The sequence below is a fragment of the Manis pentadactyla genome, chromosome 4, assembly GCF_030020395.1.
Source record: "Manis pentadactyla isolate mManPen7 chromosome 4, mManPen7.hap1, whole genome shotgun sequence".
Classification (NCBI taxonomy): Eukaryota; Metazoa; Chordata; class Mammalia; order Pholidota; family Manidae; genus Manis; species Manis pentadactyla.
The window spans coordinates 120,871,180-120,891,456 of NC_080022.1; the positions used below are offsets into that span (position 1 = coordinate 120,871,180).

The 20,277-nt window shown below is 44.5% G+C and overlaps 1 protein-coding gene across 9 annotated transcripts; it reads left to right on the forward strand.

Annotated features, from left to right (window-relative positions):
• The first annotated feature begins 333 nt into the window (after positions 1-333).
• On the forward strand, positions 334-20,123 carry ALDH3A2 (aldehyde dehydrogenase 3 family member A2). Of its 9 annotated transcripts, none has more exons than XM_036911640.2 (12): positions 334-432; positions 562-723; positions 3,868-4,099; positions 4,890-4,975; positions 6,786-6,994; positions 8,120-8,237; positions 10,193-10,334; positions 12,291-12,457; positions 13,909-14,008; positions 15,321-15,556; positions 16,476-16,595; positions 18,595-20,123. In XM_036911640.2, exons 2-11 carry the CDS (start codon positions 571-573, stop codon positions 16,551-16,553), a joined length of 1,521 nt encoding a protein of 506 aa, XP_036767535.2. In that variant the 5' UTR covers positions 334-432; positions 562-570; the 3' UTR covers positions 16,554-16,595; positions 18,595-20,123. The 9 variants fall into 9 exon arrangements, 6 of the variants coding, with proteins under 6 accessions (XP_036767535.2, XP_036767540.2, XP_036767536.2 ...); XM_036911642.2 differs by lacking the exon at positions 334-432 and adding an exon at positions 3,212-3,273 and having other exon boundaries at positions 510-723; XM_036911645.2 differs by lacking the exons at positions 334-432; positions 15,321-15,556 and having other exon boundaries at positions 453-723.
• Positions 20,124-20,277: the final 154 nt, after the last annotated feature.

Genomic DNA, 20,277 nt, shown 5'->3' on the forward strand with positions numbered 1-20,277 from the left:
GGCTCTCCGAGAGTCACAAAATGGAGGGGGACGGAGAAACCCTCTCGAGGGCGTCTCTCCGAGCGGGCCGTCCTCCGTCCCGGTGTCGGGGCGCTCCTGCCCCGCACCGGGCCCTCTGCCGCCCAGCCCTCTTGTCGGGGGCTCCTCGTCCGGTCCTGGAGCCACCCAGGGCGGGGTCATCGCGCCGGCTGGGAACCGCCTTGCACGTCCGCCGCCCCCACACCCACATCCCCACATCCACGGTCGGCTCTGGGGAAACGGCGGTAATGGGAGGGGCCGGCGGCCGGCCGCTGGGTCACGTGGGCTGAGCCGGCCAATAGGTGCGCGGCTGGGGTGGAGCCCAGCCCCTCTGAGCCGCCGTCGGGCTGTTGGACAGCGAAGGGGTAGAGGTCGCCACAGAGCCAGCGAGCGAGCGAGTCGCGCGGCAAGGAGGTGCAGCTCAGGGTCGATCGTGGGGGCCCACGGGCGGGAGGGGAGGGGAGGGAGGGGGCGAGACGGCGCCACCCGCACAGGTGTCCATCCCGCCCGCCACGGCCCCCGACCTCCCCTCTCTTTGCTCAGCACGAGGCCATGGAGCGCGAAGTTCAGAGGGTTCGCCGCGCGTTCGAGTCCGGCCGGTCGCGACCCCTCAGGTTTCGGCTGCAGCAGCTCGAGGCCCTGCGCAGGATGGTGCTGGAGCGCGAGAAGGACATCCTAGCGGCCATCACCGCCGACCTGTGCAAGGTGGGTGCGCGGCGGGCGGAGCCGGGACACCGCCTCCCGCCGCCCCACTTCGGGACCGCATTCCGCCCGAGCTTTCGCATTTTTTTCTTCGTTTTTGATTACGCAAGCACCGTGGGAGTAAAGTCTCCGGCAGTACCGATAAAGCAAAAGTTCCGCCTGGTTTTCCCGATCGTGCTTTGCTTAGACAGCCCCTCTCGTGCATATTTGCAGACACGTTGGTGTGTGTGTGTCTTCAAGCCTTTGTTCTTTCGCAGATTGCTTGTTTTTCTGTTGCATTTATGGCCCTTTTCCTTATTATTTGGAGGAATTCTCTGTATATTCTGGATTTCGATAATTTGTCGGCTTACTGTATTGCAGATATTTTTATCCTGGTGTATTTATTTTCTTTTAACTTTGTTTATTCTTTCTTTTGTAATCAGGATTTTTGGTTGTTACACTCAAATTTCCTCCACGCCGTTGTGTTTTAGGTCGTTGTTTCTCAAACTCTAGTGCACTGGTGACTCACCTGGGGATCTTGTTAAAATGCAAATTGTGATTCAGTAGGTCTGGGAGAGGGTCTGACAGAATATTCTAAGTTTCTAACAACCCTGTTGCTTATTTTGGAACCACATTTTTTTTTTAAATTGTGGGGCATATGACCTACATATTATGTTAGTTTCAGGTGTACAACATAGTGATTCAATATGTATGTATATTGCAAAATGATGAACATGCTTAGTTACCATCTGTCACCACCATACAAAGTTACTGCAATATTGACTATAATCCCTACGCTGTACTTTACAGCCCCCTAATTTATTGTATAATTGGAAGTTTGTACTTCTTAATCTTCACCTATTTCTCCCAAATGCACACCTCCCTTCCCTCTGGCCACCGTTTTGCTATTTATAAGTCTGTTTTGTTTGTTCATTTGTTTTGTTTTTTAGATTCCACATATAAGTGAATTCCACATACGGTGTGTTTGTCTTACTTCACTTAGCATAATATCCTCTTAAGTCTTCCATGTTGACAAGATTGCACTTTTTTTTATGGCTAATACTCCATTGTATATGTGTATCAGATCTTCTTTATTCATTCATTTGTCAGATACTTAGGTTGCTTCCATATCTTAGCAGTTGTAAATAAGGTTGTGGTAAACATAGGGGTGCATTTATCTTTTCCAATTAGTGGCTTCGTTTTCTGTGGCTAAATACTCAGAAGTGGTATTGCTAGATCATATGGTAGCTCTATTTCTAATTTTTTGAGGAATCTCCATACCATTTAATGTGGTCCACTAATTTACATACCCACCAACAGTGCACGACGGTTTCCTTTTCTCCACATTCTTGCCACATTTATTTCTTTTTGATATGAGCCATTCTGACATATTTCATTATGGTTTTGATTTGCATTTCCCTGATGATTAATGATGTTGAGCATCTTTTCATGTACCTGTTGGCCTTCCCTAGATTCTCTGTCCATTTTTTAATTGGATTGCTTGTTTTTTTGGTGTTTAGTTATGTGAGTTCTTTATATATTCTGGATATTAATCCTTTATCAAATATATCATTTGCAAATACTTTCTCACAAAGATTGCCTTTTCATTTTGTTGGTTTCCTTCGCTGTGCAGAAGTTTTAGTTTGCTGTAGTTCCATTTGTTTGTTTTGCTTTTATTGTCCTTGCCCTAGGAGATAGATCCAAAAAAATATTGCCAAGACTGACATCCAGTAGTTTACTGCCTATGTTTTCTTTTAGGAGTTTTATTGTTGTAGGTTGTACATTTAGGTATTTAATCCATTTTGAGTTTAATTTTGAGAATATTGTAAACTACTACCCATCAGCATTTCTGTACTGGGAGAAAGTCCCTCCACATCCCCTGTCCCTCTGGAAAACACCTTAAAATTAGTCAATAAATCTCTTTCACGTGTGGCCCAGGTGATTTTCAAACTGCTGCCCCTGTGCTGGGGTTTGGAGTGTGTGAGTTTGTGCACAGGCTCTTTAAGAGTGGAGTCTTGGTTTCCTATAGCCTCTCTGATTTTTAAAGCCAAATGTTATGGGGGCTCCTTTTCCCGGTGCAGTTCCCCATGACTGGGAGGTGCCTGGAGTGGGGCTAGAACCCCTGGCTCCTCAGGGAGGCCCTCTGCGCCTGTACGGTTCCTCCCGCTTGTAGCCCCCAGGCCTGTGTCAGGGATGGAGGAGGTGGGTCCTGACCAGACCACACTCTGCCCAACCTACCCCTCTCCAGGTGGCTTTTTAATTTTAACATTAGCTGCCAAAGAGCTGTTCTGCCAGTCTTCAGCTAGTTCTCAGGGAGGGTTGCCGTACATGTAGCTTTGGTGTGTCGGTGAGAGGGGTGAGCTCAGGACCCTCCTGCTCTGCCTTCACAAAAAATCTGGGCTCACACTTTGAGTAACAAGGTTTTGGGCAGTATTTAGGATATAAGTATATATCCCCTATATATTCTAATAATATTGTTATCATCTATGTTTACTTTTTGTCTTCATTCCAGGGGTAACATGGCATTGTCAATCTTCCTTCTTCACTTCCCCCAGTCAGAAAACATTCTGACAGGTAGTAACATCAGTAGTAGTAGGAACAACAGTAACTATAACATTTCCTTTATCGTACTTTTTGTGGAAAAGGGCTATACTATCAAATAAATAAGATGGAATAATTAAAATTTCAAAAAGTCTGAATCTTTCACTCTATAAGCAGCAAATATCTGTGTATGGAAATATATAGGATTAATAAAGAAATATAATAAGTTCGTTGCCTTTGAGGGTTTTAAATTTGGTTGGGAAACAAAACAGACACAGACATAATGTGAGTATAGTTATAAACCATAACTGTTGAAGAGTGAAAAACTGTAATTGCTATTGTTTATAAGCATGATCAAGGCAGGCTATTCTCAATCAGGGAAGTCTTCCTGAAAGAGATACTGTTCAAGCCTGATTTTTAAATGGCTCAGTAAAGAAGGATGTAAACAGATTAAATATTTTAGAAAGGGAGTTAGCAAGACCTTAATGAGGACCTGGAGGTTCCACAAGGAACTGGAACGGCATAGCAGCCGGTTGTCACTGTCAGGGTACCAGGCCGGAAGTTTCTGACATTCAGGGCAGAGTGTGTCATAGTCACGCAAAGTTAACTGTGGTTCTATCATAACAGAGTGAACTCAACGCGTACAGCCATGAAGTCATTACCATTCTTGGGGAAATTGATCTCATGCTGGAGAAGCTTCCTGAGTGGGTTACTGCGAGACCAGCTAAAAAGAACCTGCTCACCATGCTGGATGAGGTCTATGTTCAGCCAGAGCCCCTGGGGGTTGTGCTGATTATTGGAGCTTGGAACTACCCGCTCGTTCTCACCATTCATCCTCTGATAGGAGCCATCGCTGCAGGTGTGGCCTCAGCTTATTACATACATTCACTTTGCCTTGGTGTGCCTTGTTTACACCAGCAGTGTACCGAGAATTCATAAATATTATTACTACTTTTCCAATGGGCTCCAGAGAAGTTTTCAGGGTGACTGTTCTTTGAAACACCTGGGGAGTCAATCTGTGAGGGCATTAAAGGCGTGAGTCAACATGCCCAGGAGCTTGGAGGCAGGCATCCCTATTGTAGTTTAGATTCAGTTGCCAGCTCTGGTCTTGGATGAACCGTTTGAATCTGCCTGACCAGTTTCTCCAGTCAGATGGGGGCCGAGGTAGTAAAGCCAGCTGAGGGGCATAGCAAGCACCAAGAGACTAATTTTTTACTTCTGCAGGATCCCAGTCAGTAGCTTTTGCTGACAGGGCTTGTTTGCCCAACATTTCCAGGGCAAACGGGAAAACCCAATGGTGGTAGTGGTAAAAGTGTGTGGGGAAGCTGGAGGAATGGGGGCTGCTGCTGAGCCCATTACCAGTGACCTGAGGATAGAGCTGAGGGTTAGCATTTGAGGAAAAAGGAGAATGAGCCTGCTCTCATTATGAGGAAGAACAGAATTAAAGCTGTGGAAATAATTGAAATACTGGATCCGTATTCCCCACACGAGCGCCATTTTGGTGGCTACTAAAGCCACCAAACAGAGCAACAGTAAGTATGCTATTTAGTATATTTAATGTACTACTTAGAGTAATAGTAATAAGTAAATATAAATATACTATTAACTCAAGTATGAGATGATACTGGTCTGCTTTTTGCTTTGTTTAGGAAATGCTGGGATCATCAAGCCTTCTGAAGTAAGTGAACATACAGCCAAGATCTTGGCGAAGCTCCTCCCTCAGTATTTAGACCAGGTAATTATGTCCTGACCCATCCTCCACACACAGGTTCTTCCTGCTCATGTGCGTCATCTGCAGCTGGGGTTCTGTAGGCAGGTTCCTAAGCCTCCAGTAAGTTTAATAAAAGAAACTAAGTTTCATAATAAACATGGAATCACTCAGTTATTGTAGTTACATAGGTACTTGGGTCCAGGGCTTCCTAGGCAACCCCCATTATTTACAAATCCTCTTTTGTCTTTTGGCATTTTAGATTAACCTTTGATCTAACATGATTTGGGGTGTACCCATTTAAAGCCTTGTTTAGTGAGGGACTGGTACTGTGCTGGGTGCTGGTAATCTCTCTCATCTTGATGGGGTATAGTTACCTAAGGATGCTTCTGCTTTTAAAATGGGTGAGTCTGTGGCATGAAAGTTGCAAGAAGAAGATGGCTTCCTGAACCAGAGTGTTCTGGAGTTAAAGAGATGGCATTTAGGAGTATCAAAAGTTAAAGACGATGATCTCATCTGCCTAAATCAGAGGCTCTCTGCCCTCCTAGGTTTATGATGCCACCGTGAACTTGGGACTACTTATTTCTCCGTGGAATTGTACAGGGAGGAGTCCTCATTTAGCTTTCATTGAAAGACAACTTTAAAATATCATACCTGGAGTTGTAACCCATTAATTTATAATAAATCAGAGGCATCTCGGGGTCTTGAAATACCATTGTTCTCTCTGTTGTCTCATCACTGTTAGAGCAGCCCAGAGAACAGTTTTGTTCTGGTAGCTGTGGTTATCCAGTTCAGGAGGATGAGGAGGACAATTGATGTCATGGGTTGAGTAGGATTTGGAACCAAGGTAGAGGTTGAAGGTCCTGTTTGCCCCTCCTTATGGGTAAATTCTTCATGATCTGACTCTCCAGATGGGATAATGATGCCCACCCTAGCTCACTTAGTTTGGGACCAATCATGTTTGCTCTGTAGATTAAACCACATGCTAGTGAAAATGTGAAACGTGTTGGGCAGTTGAACTACGGATGAACAAGAACTCATCTGCCTCCTAGATAGCAGTCAAGTAGACATATGAGGTCCACAAGGGATGCTTCCTGTCCATCCCTGAGGCTCTTCTGGACATCTCCCTCTGTCTGCTTTCCTTGCCCACTTGTTTCTGCCACTGTTTTTCATACTGTTAACATCCAAGATGCTTTCTCTGGTGAAATGTTGGTAATAGCACAGTGCACAGAAGGGCTCAGTCCAAAGCCATGTGACTTCCCTCCAGTAACCGGTGAGTAAACAGGCTCAGAGATGATCAGTAGGTTCCCAGAGGTCATATAAGCTAGTGGGTGACAGGCCCAGGTCTAGTCCAGATCTGGCTTCAAAAGCAAATGATCTCGTCTGCATTCCCCTGCATTCATTCAGCAGACATTTACTAGGTTCCTACGGTGGGTCAGGCCTACCCTGTGTTATGTAGAGAGAACATTCGGGTTAATACATTCAGGTGGGACCTGTTCTAGTTACAACAGCAGCCACATTTTCTCACTCAGATCCTCAACTTGCAAACTGCCATCTGCATTTCCTTGGTCAGATCTAATTATTTGCTGTCTTTTTGTCTTCACTGCTGAGCTCATGAGAAAACAGTGAACTCTCAGGTCAGTTCCACTGTCGGGTGATGACTCTCAGATGCTACCAGATGGTTCTCCTCTTGCCCTCTGTCAGCTGCTGCTGCTTTCATCACAGGGGCTGGTCTCCATCTTCTCTGATATTCCTGAATGTTACATGTTTACACTGAAGAAATTGTTGATGTTAGACAATATGATGAATTTGGCAATTTTTTTTTTCTGTCTTTAAGGACTTGTATGTTGTCATTAATGGTGGTGTTGAAGAAGCCACGGAACTTCTGAAGCAGCGATTTGACCACATTTTCTACACGGGAAGCACTGCAGTCGGAAAAATTGTCATGGAAGCTGCCGCCAAGCATCTGACCCCTGTGACTCTTGAACTGGGAGGGAAGAGCCCATGTTACATTGATAGAGACTGTGACCTGGATATCGCCTGCAGGTGAGACTGGCACTCTGCTTAGTGCGGTTTTCCCAGCCCGGAGGAGACCTCTCCTCTTTGCACTGGAACCTCGTGCTTCGTGACTCTGAGGGACTGTGGTTAACGTCCACAGGAGTAACCTCTGTTGGTGCCACTGCCAGAAGAGATGGCCAAGAGGTCTTGACGTTATGTGGTTGGCCTAGGAGTTAAGAAAAAGTGCCTTCCTCTCAAGATGATAGTCCGGAAACTTTACTGTTCTGCTGGCAGATAATCCATGAAGTAAAGTACCGTGTGTGCCTAATAGTCTTCAAATTTCCAACAGAAAGGGTATTATGTGGACCTCTTAACTGAGGTCCTTTGTTAAGACAAAATCACTACTATTCACGCAAGAATAGCATCTTGCCTGTGGGAACTAGAAAAAAAAGGTTTCAGGTTCTCTCTGCTAAATCAGGTGTAGCTACCCAGAACTGCCACAGCCCAGGACTGACTGTGTGCTCGAGGTGGCATGGCTTTATCTCCCCTCGGAGATGAGGAGCAAAGGAGGCCTAAGGAGTTTTGGCTGCATCTGGGTAGAAGTCTATACCTGCCAAAGCATGAGACTCTCGGTAGCGACATTCAGGTTGTGGACTTGGATCTATGTATAGGACAGCTTTCTGAGGCAGGGAGAGGCCCCACAGAGAACAGGGTGGTCTCGGAGGCTGGCTGTTGTCCTGCTTTATGCTCAGACATCTGGCCAGCAGGACCTAAAGCCAAACCAGGAGAGGTGAGGTCTGTGTGGAATTCCTGTCTTCCTCCCAGATGCCCTCTTGGCTGGAGTTGGGGAAGGAGGAGCAGAGTGTTGTGAGGCTGTTTCTCCGTCTCCCTGCAGCAGGCAATGGCTTGTTAATCAAGTACTCTTTCCTGTGGGTTGGTGTGAGAATTTCCCTGCTGCTTAGAATGTTCTACATCAGTTGGAAAATGCATTCTAAGTTCTAGCCAACTGATTTAGAAATGAGTTTTTTTAAGTTTTATTTTTTGTAAAGAGTACCAAGTAAATCTATGAATACATGGTAGTTGCAAAGTACTCAGACAACACAAAATTACATAACAAGTGGATAGTAGACTGAATTCCATGGCTATTCTGGGTTTTTCTCTCCACCCCCGCAGACGTATAGCCTGGGGGAAGTACATGAACTGCGGTCAAACCTGCATTGCTCCTGACTACGTTCTCTGTGAACCATCCGTCCAGAATCAAATTGTGCAGAAGATTAAGGAAAGCGTGAAGGTTTGTACTTAACACATTTGATTCCATTAGTTTCATTAAAATACGGAGTCAAATCATCTGTTTGCAGCCAGCATCCCTATTCCCTCATCTGCTCAGGAAAATTCCAGTAGCACGTGTGACTGAATTAACTTATTGGCTGATTAAAAATGCTCTTTGCACCTCTCGTAGACTGTCTCGGGGAGCAAGGTTAGGTGGTGTTAAATCCACTTAAACTGTCTCATTGATTTGCTTATGAAACAACTGGTTAGTTGTGGTACATGGCTTTAAAAAAAATTAAATCACTATGTTTTGTGCTTGTAAGTGAACATTGCTGGTCCTTGAAATGAGTAAGAGGTGCTCTGCCATGTTGACCATTGCTGATTAAGGGTATCAGTTCCTGTGTGTGCAGAGGGCCAGGTATTGGAAGGCCAGTAGTTTGGAGGAGTGAGTGAATTAAATACCTATTTATGTTATACTCTTGACATGGTTATCAATCTTTCAGGGTGTTTAAGACCTTGGCAAGGGAATCAAGGCTGCATGGTAGTGTGCTGAGCTAAGCCTTAAAGAAATGTAGGGTTTGGATTGGAAGAAAGGAATGGGACGAACCAGTGTGACTGAGTTCACCATGGGAGGTGGTCAGTAAGCCCTCTGGATGGAAGAAATTATGGGAATAATCATTGTTCACTCAGCAGGTGTTCACTGAGCACTGACAGGAAGGATCAAGCCCATGCAAGAGCAGTGTTCATGATCAGAGAATAACGGTCAGATGCCAGGAAGTTTAGGGAAGTCAGGGGCCCCCAGCAGGGTGACTCTGGGTATGAGGGGCCGAGGGTGTTGATGTGGAGGTGGACGTCAGCGACGGGACTGAGGGGGAGCCAGACAGGAACACACAAGAGGAGAACTGGCCGGTCAGACTGTGGATGGCAGAGAGAGAGGCCACAGGTAACGTGTGAGGCCAGAAACACCTGGGAATCAGACAAGACATGCTTAGGCAAATCTGGTGTTGAACTTGGCTTCAAGGGAATAAGAGCCCTTCTGCCACCTTCGAGGCATTTGTACTCTTAACGCACTGGTTCTCTACTGAGGTTCACTAGAGAGCCATTTAGGAAGTTGCCAGTCCTTGCCCTTCCAAGACATGAAGCAGCTAGTCTGGGGTCTCTGGGTGATTCTAAGGTGCAGCCAGCATTGAAAACTACTGTTGGTGGCCCTGGAGTTGCAGCCCAGGAATGTGCATGTCAGTGGCTGCCTGGTGGTTCCTGCCTCCCAGGTCAGGGACTATGGGCCGAGGGTGGGTGAGCAGTGCTCATTTAGATTGCCAGTGCATGAGCGCTCTCCCAAGGCTTTGAGATAATGCAACAGTTCAGTAACTCTGTGTTTGCTTTACATAGTAAATATTGGCTGTATGATTTTGAGGCTCTTTTGCTTTTGAGGCTAATTTACCAGAACTTAATTCTGATCCTTTCTGTGATTTCCCTGTCATCTACAACTGGTGGAAATACCAGTCCAGAAAAGATGTAAAACTATGAAATAGCACAAAGCTCAGTAAATTTCCTGTGAAGGGCTATTTCAGGTTTTTTAGGTCCCCGCGTCTGTGCTGCAACATACAACTCCTCACAAGAGGCAGGCAGCCCCAGCTGCAACACAGCGGGCAGGTGGCCCGATTCAGATTGAGAACCCCCCGACCCACTGCTGCCTCCCGCATTCGCCCGCGGGAGGGCCTGCACGCAGTGTGCAAGAGATCCCTGTAAACCCCTGAAACTGTGGAAAATGATAGATCTGTGTGTGTGCTTGAGTTCTTGTCCTGGACCCGACAAACAGCTTAAACTCACTGCTGGTAGACTCTTATAAAAGTACTTGATTGGGAGGGTGGGGGGCATGATAGAAAACCAGATCAGTTTTGGGGCATGAGTGGATTTTGTACTTGTTAAAGAAATTGAAATAGGGTCTTTAATGGCTAATACTATTGTTTTAAATAGGCATTTTATGGAGAAAATATAAAAGAATCTCCTGATTATGAAAGGATCATCAGTCTTCATCATTTTAAGAGAATACTGAGTTTGCTTGAAGGACAACAGATTGCCTTTGGCGGGGAGACGGATGAGGCCTCACGCTATGTGGGTAATGGAAATTCACTTTCCTCTCCAGACACTGCGACTTGATGGTCTTATTGGCACAATTTACTGACGCTAATGTAGTGTTTAACGAACTGTTAAATACTGCTTTCTGGTATACTGCTTTGGTAAAAGACGGTTTTATATATTTTATATATGTACATATGCGTGTTTAATAATACTACATGTGTTGCATTAAGTTTTTGTATGTACACATATTTTGTCTAATTTTTTTTCTTCCTACAACTCTGAGAAGCAGAATCAAACTGTGTAATTGTTTTCAGCTTATGGCTGGAAACACAGCACAAAAAAATAGCTTGGCCACAATTCCACATCTAGCCAGTTGCAGCCCTTTTCCAGAAACAGTGTTTTGATCTATGGTGCTTGACCTTATTTTTTGTTTACTTTCTTTTTGTGCTTTTTATTCTTTGCCATGAATATGTATTACTTCTGAGTTTTAAATAATTTGTCTAAAATTACATATAAGACAGAAGAATTATAGACATGTTTAGCTGGCAAAGAAGCTGCCCCAAATAGCCTGACTTACGCTCCCTTCAGGTAGAAGAGGGTGTGAGATGTGATCTCCAAAAAACCCAACTTAAAAAAAAACACAGAAGCTAAAGGACTTAAACAGTAAGCAAAATTATTCTCTCATAATCAGGCCCGAGGTGCTTCTGGTCTGTTAATTAAGCGGCTCGGTGACACCCTCACAAACCCCCAGTCCTTCACCTTCTTGTTCTCCCTCTGCACATCAACTTTGCCCCCTTCTAGGCGGGTTAATGGTGAGATTAATAATTAGCTCAACTAGTTAGGAACTTTCCCCTGACCTGGAGTCAGGGTCACCTTACCTGAGCACATGGCTGTGCAGAGGAGGGTGGACACCCACACCCAACCAGGTCTCTGACCCAGGGATGCAGTGGGCAGCAGATGGGGGGAGCAGCTTACATAGCCCTGGAGCAGGCTGGAGCAAGCCATCCTCAGCCACAGTGCCAGGGTGACCTAGTAGAAAATCAGGGGTACGGGAAAGAGCACACTTGTTATTGTCGGGTGTCTCCTCTGTTCATGGATGATCTCAGGGGCCTGCCGAGTACTGCTCATTGGTGACTGGCTTGGCATGGACACCGCGGCACTGTGGGGCTTCCTCAGCATCCACATTGCCCTCCTTTCCTGTGCCCTTCCCCATAGTGGACACCACACTGAATCAAGGGTCAGGGAATCTTGACCAATTAAGTATATTTTTTTTAACCTGTCTAATGGAGTTGAAATAAAGGTGAATGAGATCATATGCAAGAAAGCCCTTGAATTAAGAATTGGTATTGAGGGTATTAGGCTCAGTGAAATAAGCCAGGCAGAGAAAGACAAATACCATATGATGTGACTTATTTGTGGAATGTAAAAACAAAGCAAAACAAAACAAAATGGCATCAGACTCATAGACACTGAGAGGTGACTAGTGGTTACCAAGGGGGACATGGGGGTGGGGGAGGGGATAAAAGGGCAAATTTGCAGTCCCAGTATAAGTTGACCATGGGAACTGTTGAACCAGTGTGATGTACATTTGAAACCAATGTAAGATTATTAATAATACTTTTAAAATAATAATAATTTTTTTAAAAAAAGAGTTGGTGTTGATTTGATCCACAGAGGGGCTGTTGCACTCCCAGGAAGACCCATCTAGAAAAAGACAAACATAATCCCCATGCAGACGAATACAGCTGTGAACAAGCCAGATACAAACAGGATGTACACAAGCATCTGTCTTTCCCATGGTTTGCTTAAGGATCCCCTGATACACATGCTTGGAGATGTTTAATATCTACATGTTTCATCCACACCCACACTCAGGGCTTTGTTTTAATAAATAATACTTAGGTGGGAATGGGAGAGGGCCCGGGATGTGACACTGGGGCTTTGCATTTTTGTCTTCTGCTTCAGTGGTTCATTTTCCTTACTGTCTTTTCAGCCCCAACAGTACTTACTGATGTTGATCCTGAAACTAAAGTGATGCAAGAAGAAATTTTTGGACCAATTCTTCCAATAGTGCCTGTGAAGGATGCAGATGAAGCCATAAAATTCATAAATGAACGTGAAAAGCCCCTGGCTCTCTATGTGTTTTCTCACAACAATAAGGTAGTTTATTGGGAATGGCTCGCTGTCATAAACTGCATTTCTTCTTTGCCACACAGCAAACACCAGTTGATTTTGTACAGCACGGAGCCTCCCGGTGAGTCTGTATTCAGAAGTGCCACAGGTGTGAGGCCCTGGTGCTGCCAGTGTCACCTTTCCCATGCCCCAGGGATTAGATCTAAGTCTTCAGGGGTGAGCATCACAAGTTTTGTTTGGCTCACAAACACCTCCAGATAATTAGAAGACTTTCATGAACCAGCCTTAGCGGATTAGGTCCTGATGTACTCCCCAGGGCATTCCTGTGTAAGAGCCTTCCCTTCTTACCCAAACGGCATTCACAGCCTCTTGGGGAGGGCTGTGGGGGACAGACCTCTGCCACTATCACAGGAATGGTTGTGAAATCTTGGATTCCAGTTTCTCCAGTCACATTACTTTGTTGTCAGGGTGCTGGAGCCATCACAGCCAGGTGAGCAGGTCATACCAGGGTGAGCAGGGTAGCCCCCTGTCCAACTGGCTTGTTTCCTCGCCTCATGAGTGATCTGCTAAGGGATGGTGGCCTTAAGATGGGCAAGTAAGTTCAGGAGCCTGCTGAAGAAGAGGGAAAACCAGAAGGAGGAAGGTGGGACCACTCGAGGGCTGAGGAGTTCACAAAGCAAATATTGTCTGCAGAGCCTTTGGTGGTAATGTACAGGTGGTCACGGGGCTGCTGCTATAGAGATGCAGCTGTGTGAGATGAGAGCAGGTGTGTGCGGCCCAGTAAAGGATGGCTTCTTAAACAATGGTGTGATATTTGAACTGACCATAGGTAATGTGGCCGGCAGGAAGCCTGGAGCTTAGAGTCTGACGGCCAGGGTGCAGGTTGTGGGGAGCACATCCCAGTGACTGGGTCATGTAACCAGACTCCACCATGATGTTCACTACAAAGAACTCTCAAGAGCTCACTGGCAGCCAGGTGAAATGATATTTAACAGCCAAATGTCATTGTGCCTATTCTGGTCTTAAGCCAACCATATTTTTTTCTTCAAAAATAAGAGACTAAGTCTAAAATCTTAAAAATTTTTGCATTTCAGAAAAACTAAGTGATATCTATTAATTGTATGCTATTATTTAGAGCAGAAATGGAGAAATATTAACAATTTTTAAAAACCAGAATATATGTAGTCTAATCTGTCCCTTATAACAAAAGGCTTTGGTCTTCTGGGGAGTCCAGCTGTAGGTGGTGACTGAGCCACAGAATTGGTTCAGTGCCACCTCGAGGTTCTGGATATGCATCTGGTGCTAGATGCCAATTACATGTTTGCTAAATTGAGCACTTTAGATTATTCATGTATTTGGCATGGTGTTCCCAAATTCAAATAGTCATGCCAGTACATGAAGCTGATATGCAGGTCCCTCCAGCACACAGCCCACACTGCAGGCACCACGAATCCAGGAGCCTTTGTTCTGTCCCTCAGCTCATCAAACGGATGATTGATGGAACATCCAGTGGTGGTGTCACAGCCAACGACGTGATTATGCACTTCACGCTCAGCTCTTTACCCTTTGGAGGAGTGGGTAAGTCACCCTGAATCCTTTCAGAGGGCCATTTCATGAATCATTTGTCCAGGAATTTGAGTTGGCTGTCTGCTCTGTTGTCTCCTCCTGGGAGAGACATTCCCTGACACCCACTTGAAGGTCGTCTTCCCACAGGCCTTCTAGATTACCCGTAACTCCACTTGTTAAAGATAACCTCCAGTCTATGTCCTTAAAATTCTTTTCCTTATGTATATGTGCACATATATACATAAATGTGTGACTATTTTATTCAAAAATGGTTATCCTGTCATGTGTTGTTTTCTAGCCTGTAGGTGACGATATAATGTGACATTTTCCCATGTCAGTATGCATACATGTTGGGATCTTAGTAACTGTGTACTGTTCCATTATGAATGCAGCATATTTATTTAACTAATTCCTGGCATTAGGTTTTTGTGATTTCAAAACTTTTTGTATCATGATTCTATATTGTGCAATTTCTGATTATTAGGAAAAACATCTAGTAGTATAATTGCTGTGTTAAAATGGTTTTTTTATTTTTATTTTTTCAAAATGAAATGCTTTTTTCTTCTAACTCAAAGGCTTATTGGGAAATGGGCAAAAACAAACAAAATACTAGAGAAAGTTATAAGAAAAAATGTAATAACTTCCCAGGCATAAGCACAATTAATCTTTTGGCATACAGTTCAGATTTTTCTTCTAAAATGCGTATCTTTTGATATGTATTGCCAAATTTCCCTACAGTTTCAATTATCACCTAAATTAAACACCAACAGCCGGGCACCAGAAAACTGCTTCTAGGGCCCCATTACCTGTGCCTCATGCCACTGTGCTGTATGCATGTGTCTACCCAGCACATACAATAGGTGGAAACTGTCACACATCACAGAGCATGGCTTTTTAAGAGGGTGGACTTAACTCGGTTATTACCACCCGGCTGCATAGTCCTGTCATCCTGGTCTTTGTTACTTTCTAGGAGCTCAGAGCAGGTGGGTGAATAGGGCCATGGATAAATAAAGCCAGACGAAATGGCGGCAGAAGAGCACGCAGTACTTCCAGCGGGACCTGTCTGGGTTCACGTTCTGGCTTTCACTTTCACCTTGGGCATATTCTCTACCTCTGTGAGCTCCCTTCCCCTCTGTGGAATTGGGGGTGATACCGAAGGTCACTTCCCTGGGGAGAATTTCCTGGAAGAGCCAGTTGCCCTGGCCACGCAGCTAGACGGGGTGTTTCAGGCAGCAGGGAGGTCTGTGCGCGTCCCTGGCAGTGTGCAGACCGAGGACCTGGTGTCACCTACAGAGGGGCCTGTTGTGTCTCTTCCCTCTTTCAGGTTCCAGTGGGATGGGAGTTTATCACGGAAAATACAGTTTTGATACTTTTTCTCATCAACGTCCCTGTTTATTAAAAAGCTTAAAGGGAGAAAGTGCTAACAACCTCAGATACCCTCCCAACAGCCAGTCAAAGGTAGACTGGGCAAAATTTTTCCTCTTGAAACGGTGCAACAAAGGGAAACTAAGTCTCCTGCTCCTCACTTTCCTGGGCATCTTGGTGGCTGTGCTGGTCAAGGTAAGTCCCCATTTCTCCCGAGGCTCCGGTCTTTCTGGTCCTGCCCTAATGGCTGCCACATAATTTCTTTTGTCTTGGCAGCTCTTCTAAATTTTATGAATTAGCTCTATGTCTTATATTAACCTTCAGAGCCTAAGACAAGGTCAGTGAGGTACAGCCTGCTGGCCAGCCACCTACTTCTATATTTTAAATAAGGTTGTAGTGGGGCACAGTCACAACTCCTTTCTTCCTTTGCATCTCTGTCTGCATTTGTGCTACAGCAGCAGAGTTGAGTAGTTGAAACAGAGACTGTGTGGCCAGCAGACCCTAAATTCTTCCAGAAGAAGTTTGCGGACCCCTGGTTTAAGAGTTTAAAACATTATAGAACTTGCTTGCAGAATTCTGATCTCTCTGGTCCTTTTGCTGTTGGTGTCTCGGTGTCAATTTTGTTGTTGAATGTGTGTGAAATCTGCATGCCCTGGAGGTAGAGGAAAGAATTCTGTGGTGGATGGTGGCGGTGTTGGTGGTGAGGCAAGCTTGACATTTTCCTCCCAAAGTTGATCACCATGTAAAGTTTGTCTTTGGTGATGATTATTATAGACGTGAGCTTGCCAGGAGGCCCTTGTGACAGCTGGCCTCCCCTGGCAGTTTGTATATCCTTGGGGCGAAGGAGAAAAATGGACTTTCGGAAGGGTGATGGAATGGGGGAGGCAGGTGCGTTCTTAGAGCTCTCAGCCAGTGCCCTGGAGACACTGAAAACACTGACAACAGCCGCAAACAGTAGCCGTGGAAGAAAGGCAAGATGACAGCGTGTAATGGAAATAGCTGTGTCTGTATCTGTATTTTGTTTCAAATTTGAAAGGGGGTTGGCTCATTGTGCGCACAGCTTTGGTGGAATTGGAGATACCAGTTGCATTTGAAATCATTTGGGTTTTCTCAGAAATACCAAGCTGTGCTGAGGAGAAAGGCCCTGTTGATTTTTCTGGCAATTCACAGACGGTTACCCAGTAAACGGTGATGAGTAACGTTTCAGAACCCAGCTCTGTCTGTTGAGAGTGAGGTACGAACTCCTTGTTTTCTCTATATATGTGATGTGGGCCACATTGGGGTACACTTCCTTTTAGTTGTTTGTTTTTCTATATTTGGAGGCTTAGGGGTAATTGAGAAAATGTTGGTCTGTACCCAGACTTGTTGGATCTTGGCCCAGAATTACCAGAGTTTTAAAAGAGTAAGGAAGGGTTGCTGGAATCTTAAAAAACATGTGTAGAGGTAGTGGCTTAGCTGGGTCTTAATGAAGCATACCTTATTTCTAGAAAAAGTGCCTCCTTCCTCTTCCTCCCTTAGCTCTCCTGGAGGAAGTGCCAGCTGACCAACTCAGACTTACAGTCACCGTTTACACACTGCACTCTGTTTCACAATCTGAGAATAATCTTCTGGAAATCTCTTAGGTCACCTTTTTTTTTGGTTTGGTTTTGAGTTGTTTTGGTTTAAAAAAAAAAGTTTGACTTTAGCAACAACAGTAGTGAACTTAGTGATTCAAAACGTGTGGAATTTAGGGGCTTTCTGTTCTGACTTCCACATCTTCCTGAGGTCCGAAGCATGCTTGGACCTCCAGTCATCATCTGCCTGTCTTGCTCTTTTCCCGTGACATTGATCCCCAGCACATCTTATTGGTTGGGATGAAATTTCTTAGCCTCATGGAAAGTTTGGAGGTCCAGGCTGACTGCTCCCCAGGGTTGCCACATTCCCAGAAAGGTTCTCATGGGTGCAGTGCACCATGCCAGACAAGCCAGGACAGGCCCGGGAACCCACCCAGAGCTCCCAAAAGGGTTTGGCAGATAAGCCTTCTCTGCAGGGTCTAGAGAAGCAGCAACTTCCAATAAGGTTTAGCTGGGAACAAGAAAATGTGGTTTTGATTCCTACCTTTGAGATCAGCTTAATTAGGACTTGAGGCAAGGCCTTTTCTGAGCCCATGCTTAGACCTCCTCTTGTGCATCTGCAAGGATAAAGGAGGAATCGGTGATGTCCCACACCACCGTCAGCTCTCCTCAGTGCCCATCACCGGGAGCCCATGTGTCAGTGAGGATTGTTTGAGATTCAGTGTGAAACTTGGTTAAGATTTTGTCTTCTTTTCCTCTTTGCTTCCTCTCTGCTGTTCTCAGCTTTTATCCTTATCAAACCACCTTTTATTTTAAATAAATGACTCTGAGCCTATATTGTACATTTACTTAAGGAATTTTTATTATAATTGCAAACATTTATCTGAGGTTGCTTTTCTGTACTTAGTAGTTATTTTGTTGTATTCTTGGATATGATTTTATTAATTCGTTTCACTACAGTTAGAATGGATTTGGACTGTTCTTAAATGGGAAACTGAAAGTAGCAATTATCAGTTTAAAGGAAGCATATCAGAATCTCCAGGTTAGGGAGGAGTTTTCTATAAGCATTTAAAATATATGTTACGTGGAGAATACACAGAGTAAAGTTTTAATAAAGCTTAATATAAGCTGCAGAAAGCATTGTAGGGGGAATGTGTTTTAAAAAGTTGAGAAATAATAAAGGTTAAAATTGATAAATGTCATTAGGCCTCTGAAAATTAAATAGGACTTTTGAAACTCTGAGGTGGTGGCAGGACTTTTTCAGCTTCAGTAGGTATGGGTTAAATTTTGAAATTACTACCTTGGAATTTCGTAAACAAAATTATTTCTCAGTTTTCAGATTTCATGTAGAGACTTCAGTTTCTCACTTACACTGTGAAATAGTAAATGAGTATTTCCAAGTCCTGTCTCCTCTCTGACACTGTCTCATTGATATTAGACAGAATACCACCTCGGACACCACCTCCTTTGTCTTTGGCAGGAGGGTATAATCCTTTATCCTCAGCCTAAACCACACAGTCATCTTAGTTCTACGGATATGTGGGCCTTTCTTAATACAATGCAGTCTCTTGCAACAGGAGGTATTTATTAAGAGGCCCGATGTTGAGCTAATGTTCCTGGGCTGGTTGGGTGGGTTTTTAAATCAGCAGAATAACCTGGATTCCTTTATCCTTTTTTCAGGCTGGATACTACTGAAGAATGATCCTGGTTAACCTCCAGCTTGCCTCTACTGAACTATTCCTCTTTTAAATAGTTAATGAACCAATCATTTTTAAATCCTACCAAAAACAGTAAGAAAATACATAGATGCACCATAATCGAGCCTGAAAGCCATTGCCACTCACCATTAATAAGCTTGCCATTTCAGCCAGATCCCAGATTCCCCTTATGGTGGGGACACTCAGAAAACCTATTCCAGATCTTAGAACTTTGGGCTAGGGGAGGAGAATGTGTCAGGCTATCCTGAATTCCTTGGGAGATGTAGAGGAGTCTCAGAGCCTGTTCAGTGACTTCTTCATTCCAGTTATTGGACACAGAACCCCCTGCTCTGCTGCCAGCCCTCTGTGAGGCTTCCCAGAGCTCAGCACTGCCCAGGGCCACCAACAGTCTTCTGCTGTCCAGAAAGGTGAGGCTAGATCTTCCCAGCCCAGCTTGAGGTTTGAGGTACTAAAACTGGTGGGGGAGGTCCCTGTCCCATTGGGCCTTGAGGCTCTTACCTCCAATGTGCCATCTGACCGGTGGTCTTCTTCCTTCTCATGCATCTTCTGTCCTGTCTTGTATTTGGTTTGCAACAGTCTGTTGTGGCTGTCTACAAATGCTTTTTGTGACTGATAGCACTCTAAACATCTCATAAATCTTAGGGCTTCCTGGAAGACAGTTGCCAATTTTGTGCAAATATCATCTGTCATTTCTTACAGTGTAGGAATTTCACAAGTTTCTTGTGAAATCTATCTGGCATTTTTTAAATACTGTAATGAAGTACTTATAATAATACTTACTCTTTCTCAAAGTCTTTAGTTTCTTCTACAGGACAATGCAAGTAAATTTCACTTTTTTAAACTTCAGTGATATCCCTTTCTGAATAAACTCAGCCTACAGAACTGACCATAGGAAAACCATTTCCTGTCAGGGGCAAGAGGCCTTGGATATTCAGGGGTTTGGAGCTTGAGAGCCTTGGAGCTGATGGTGGGTCATTTGGAGAAGCCTGGAGAAGGACTCTAGCCACAGCAGTTGGCAGCACTGAAGGGGATGTAGGATGTTTCTGCAGAGTCTTCTGAGCATGGCTGGGACCCTTGGTCTTGAGCAGAGTGGGAAAGTGCTGAAGAAGGGCCCAGTGGACTACAGCCTCCCTGCCAGGTGGTGCTGCGGGGCTCCACCCTCCCCACCCCTGCATTTGAAAACAGATTCGGCCCACTCAGAATAGAATCTGCTTCATAGAATGTACAATCAACTCTGTCGAGTGGATTTGCTCCAGTAAGGCCATCTGAAGTATGTGTTCATCACAGGATGAGGTGTCAAGGATTAAGCATTAGGCTAGTTTAGGAAAAAGCTCACTGTGGCTCTAACTAGAAGAATAATTAGTCATAAAATACCACAGACAAAATTGCAATATGGAATTTTCATTTAGTATATTGTACATTATAATTTCTAGTTAATGGCTTGCCTACTAGTATATTCTGCTTCAAAATAAATACATTTGATAAAATTGACATGAGTTTTCATAACATTCTTAGTGTGGAACCTCAGATGTACGCTGTTGAGACAATTATTTGATCATAGTTTTCTCTTAACTATAAATCCAGTTTTACCTGGATCTATCAGAGGTGGTATTTTGTCAACTTCAAGTCCCACTTTCTTATTTTA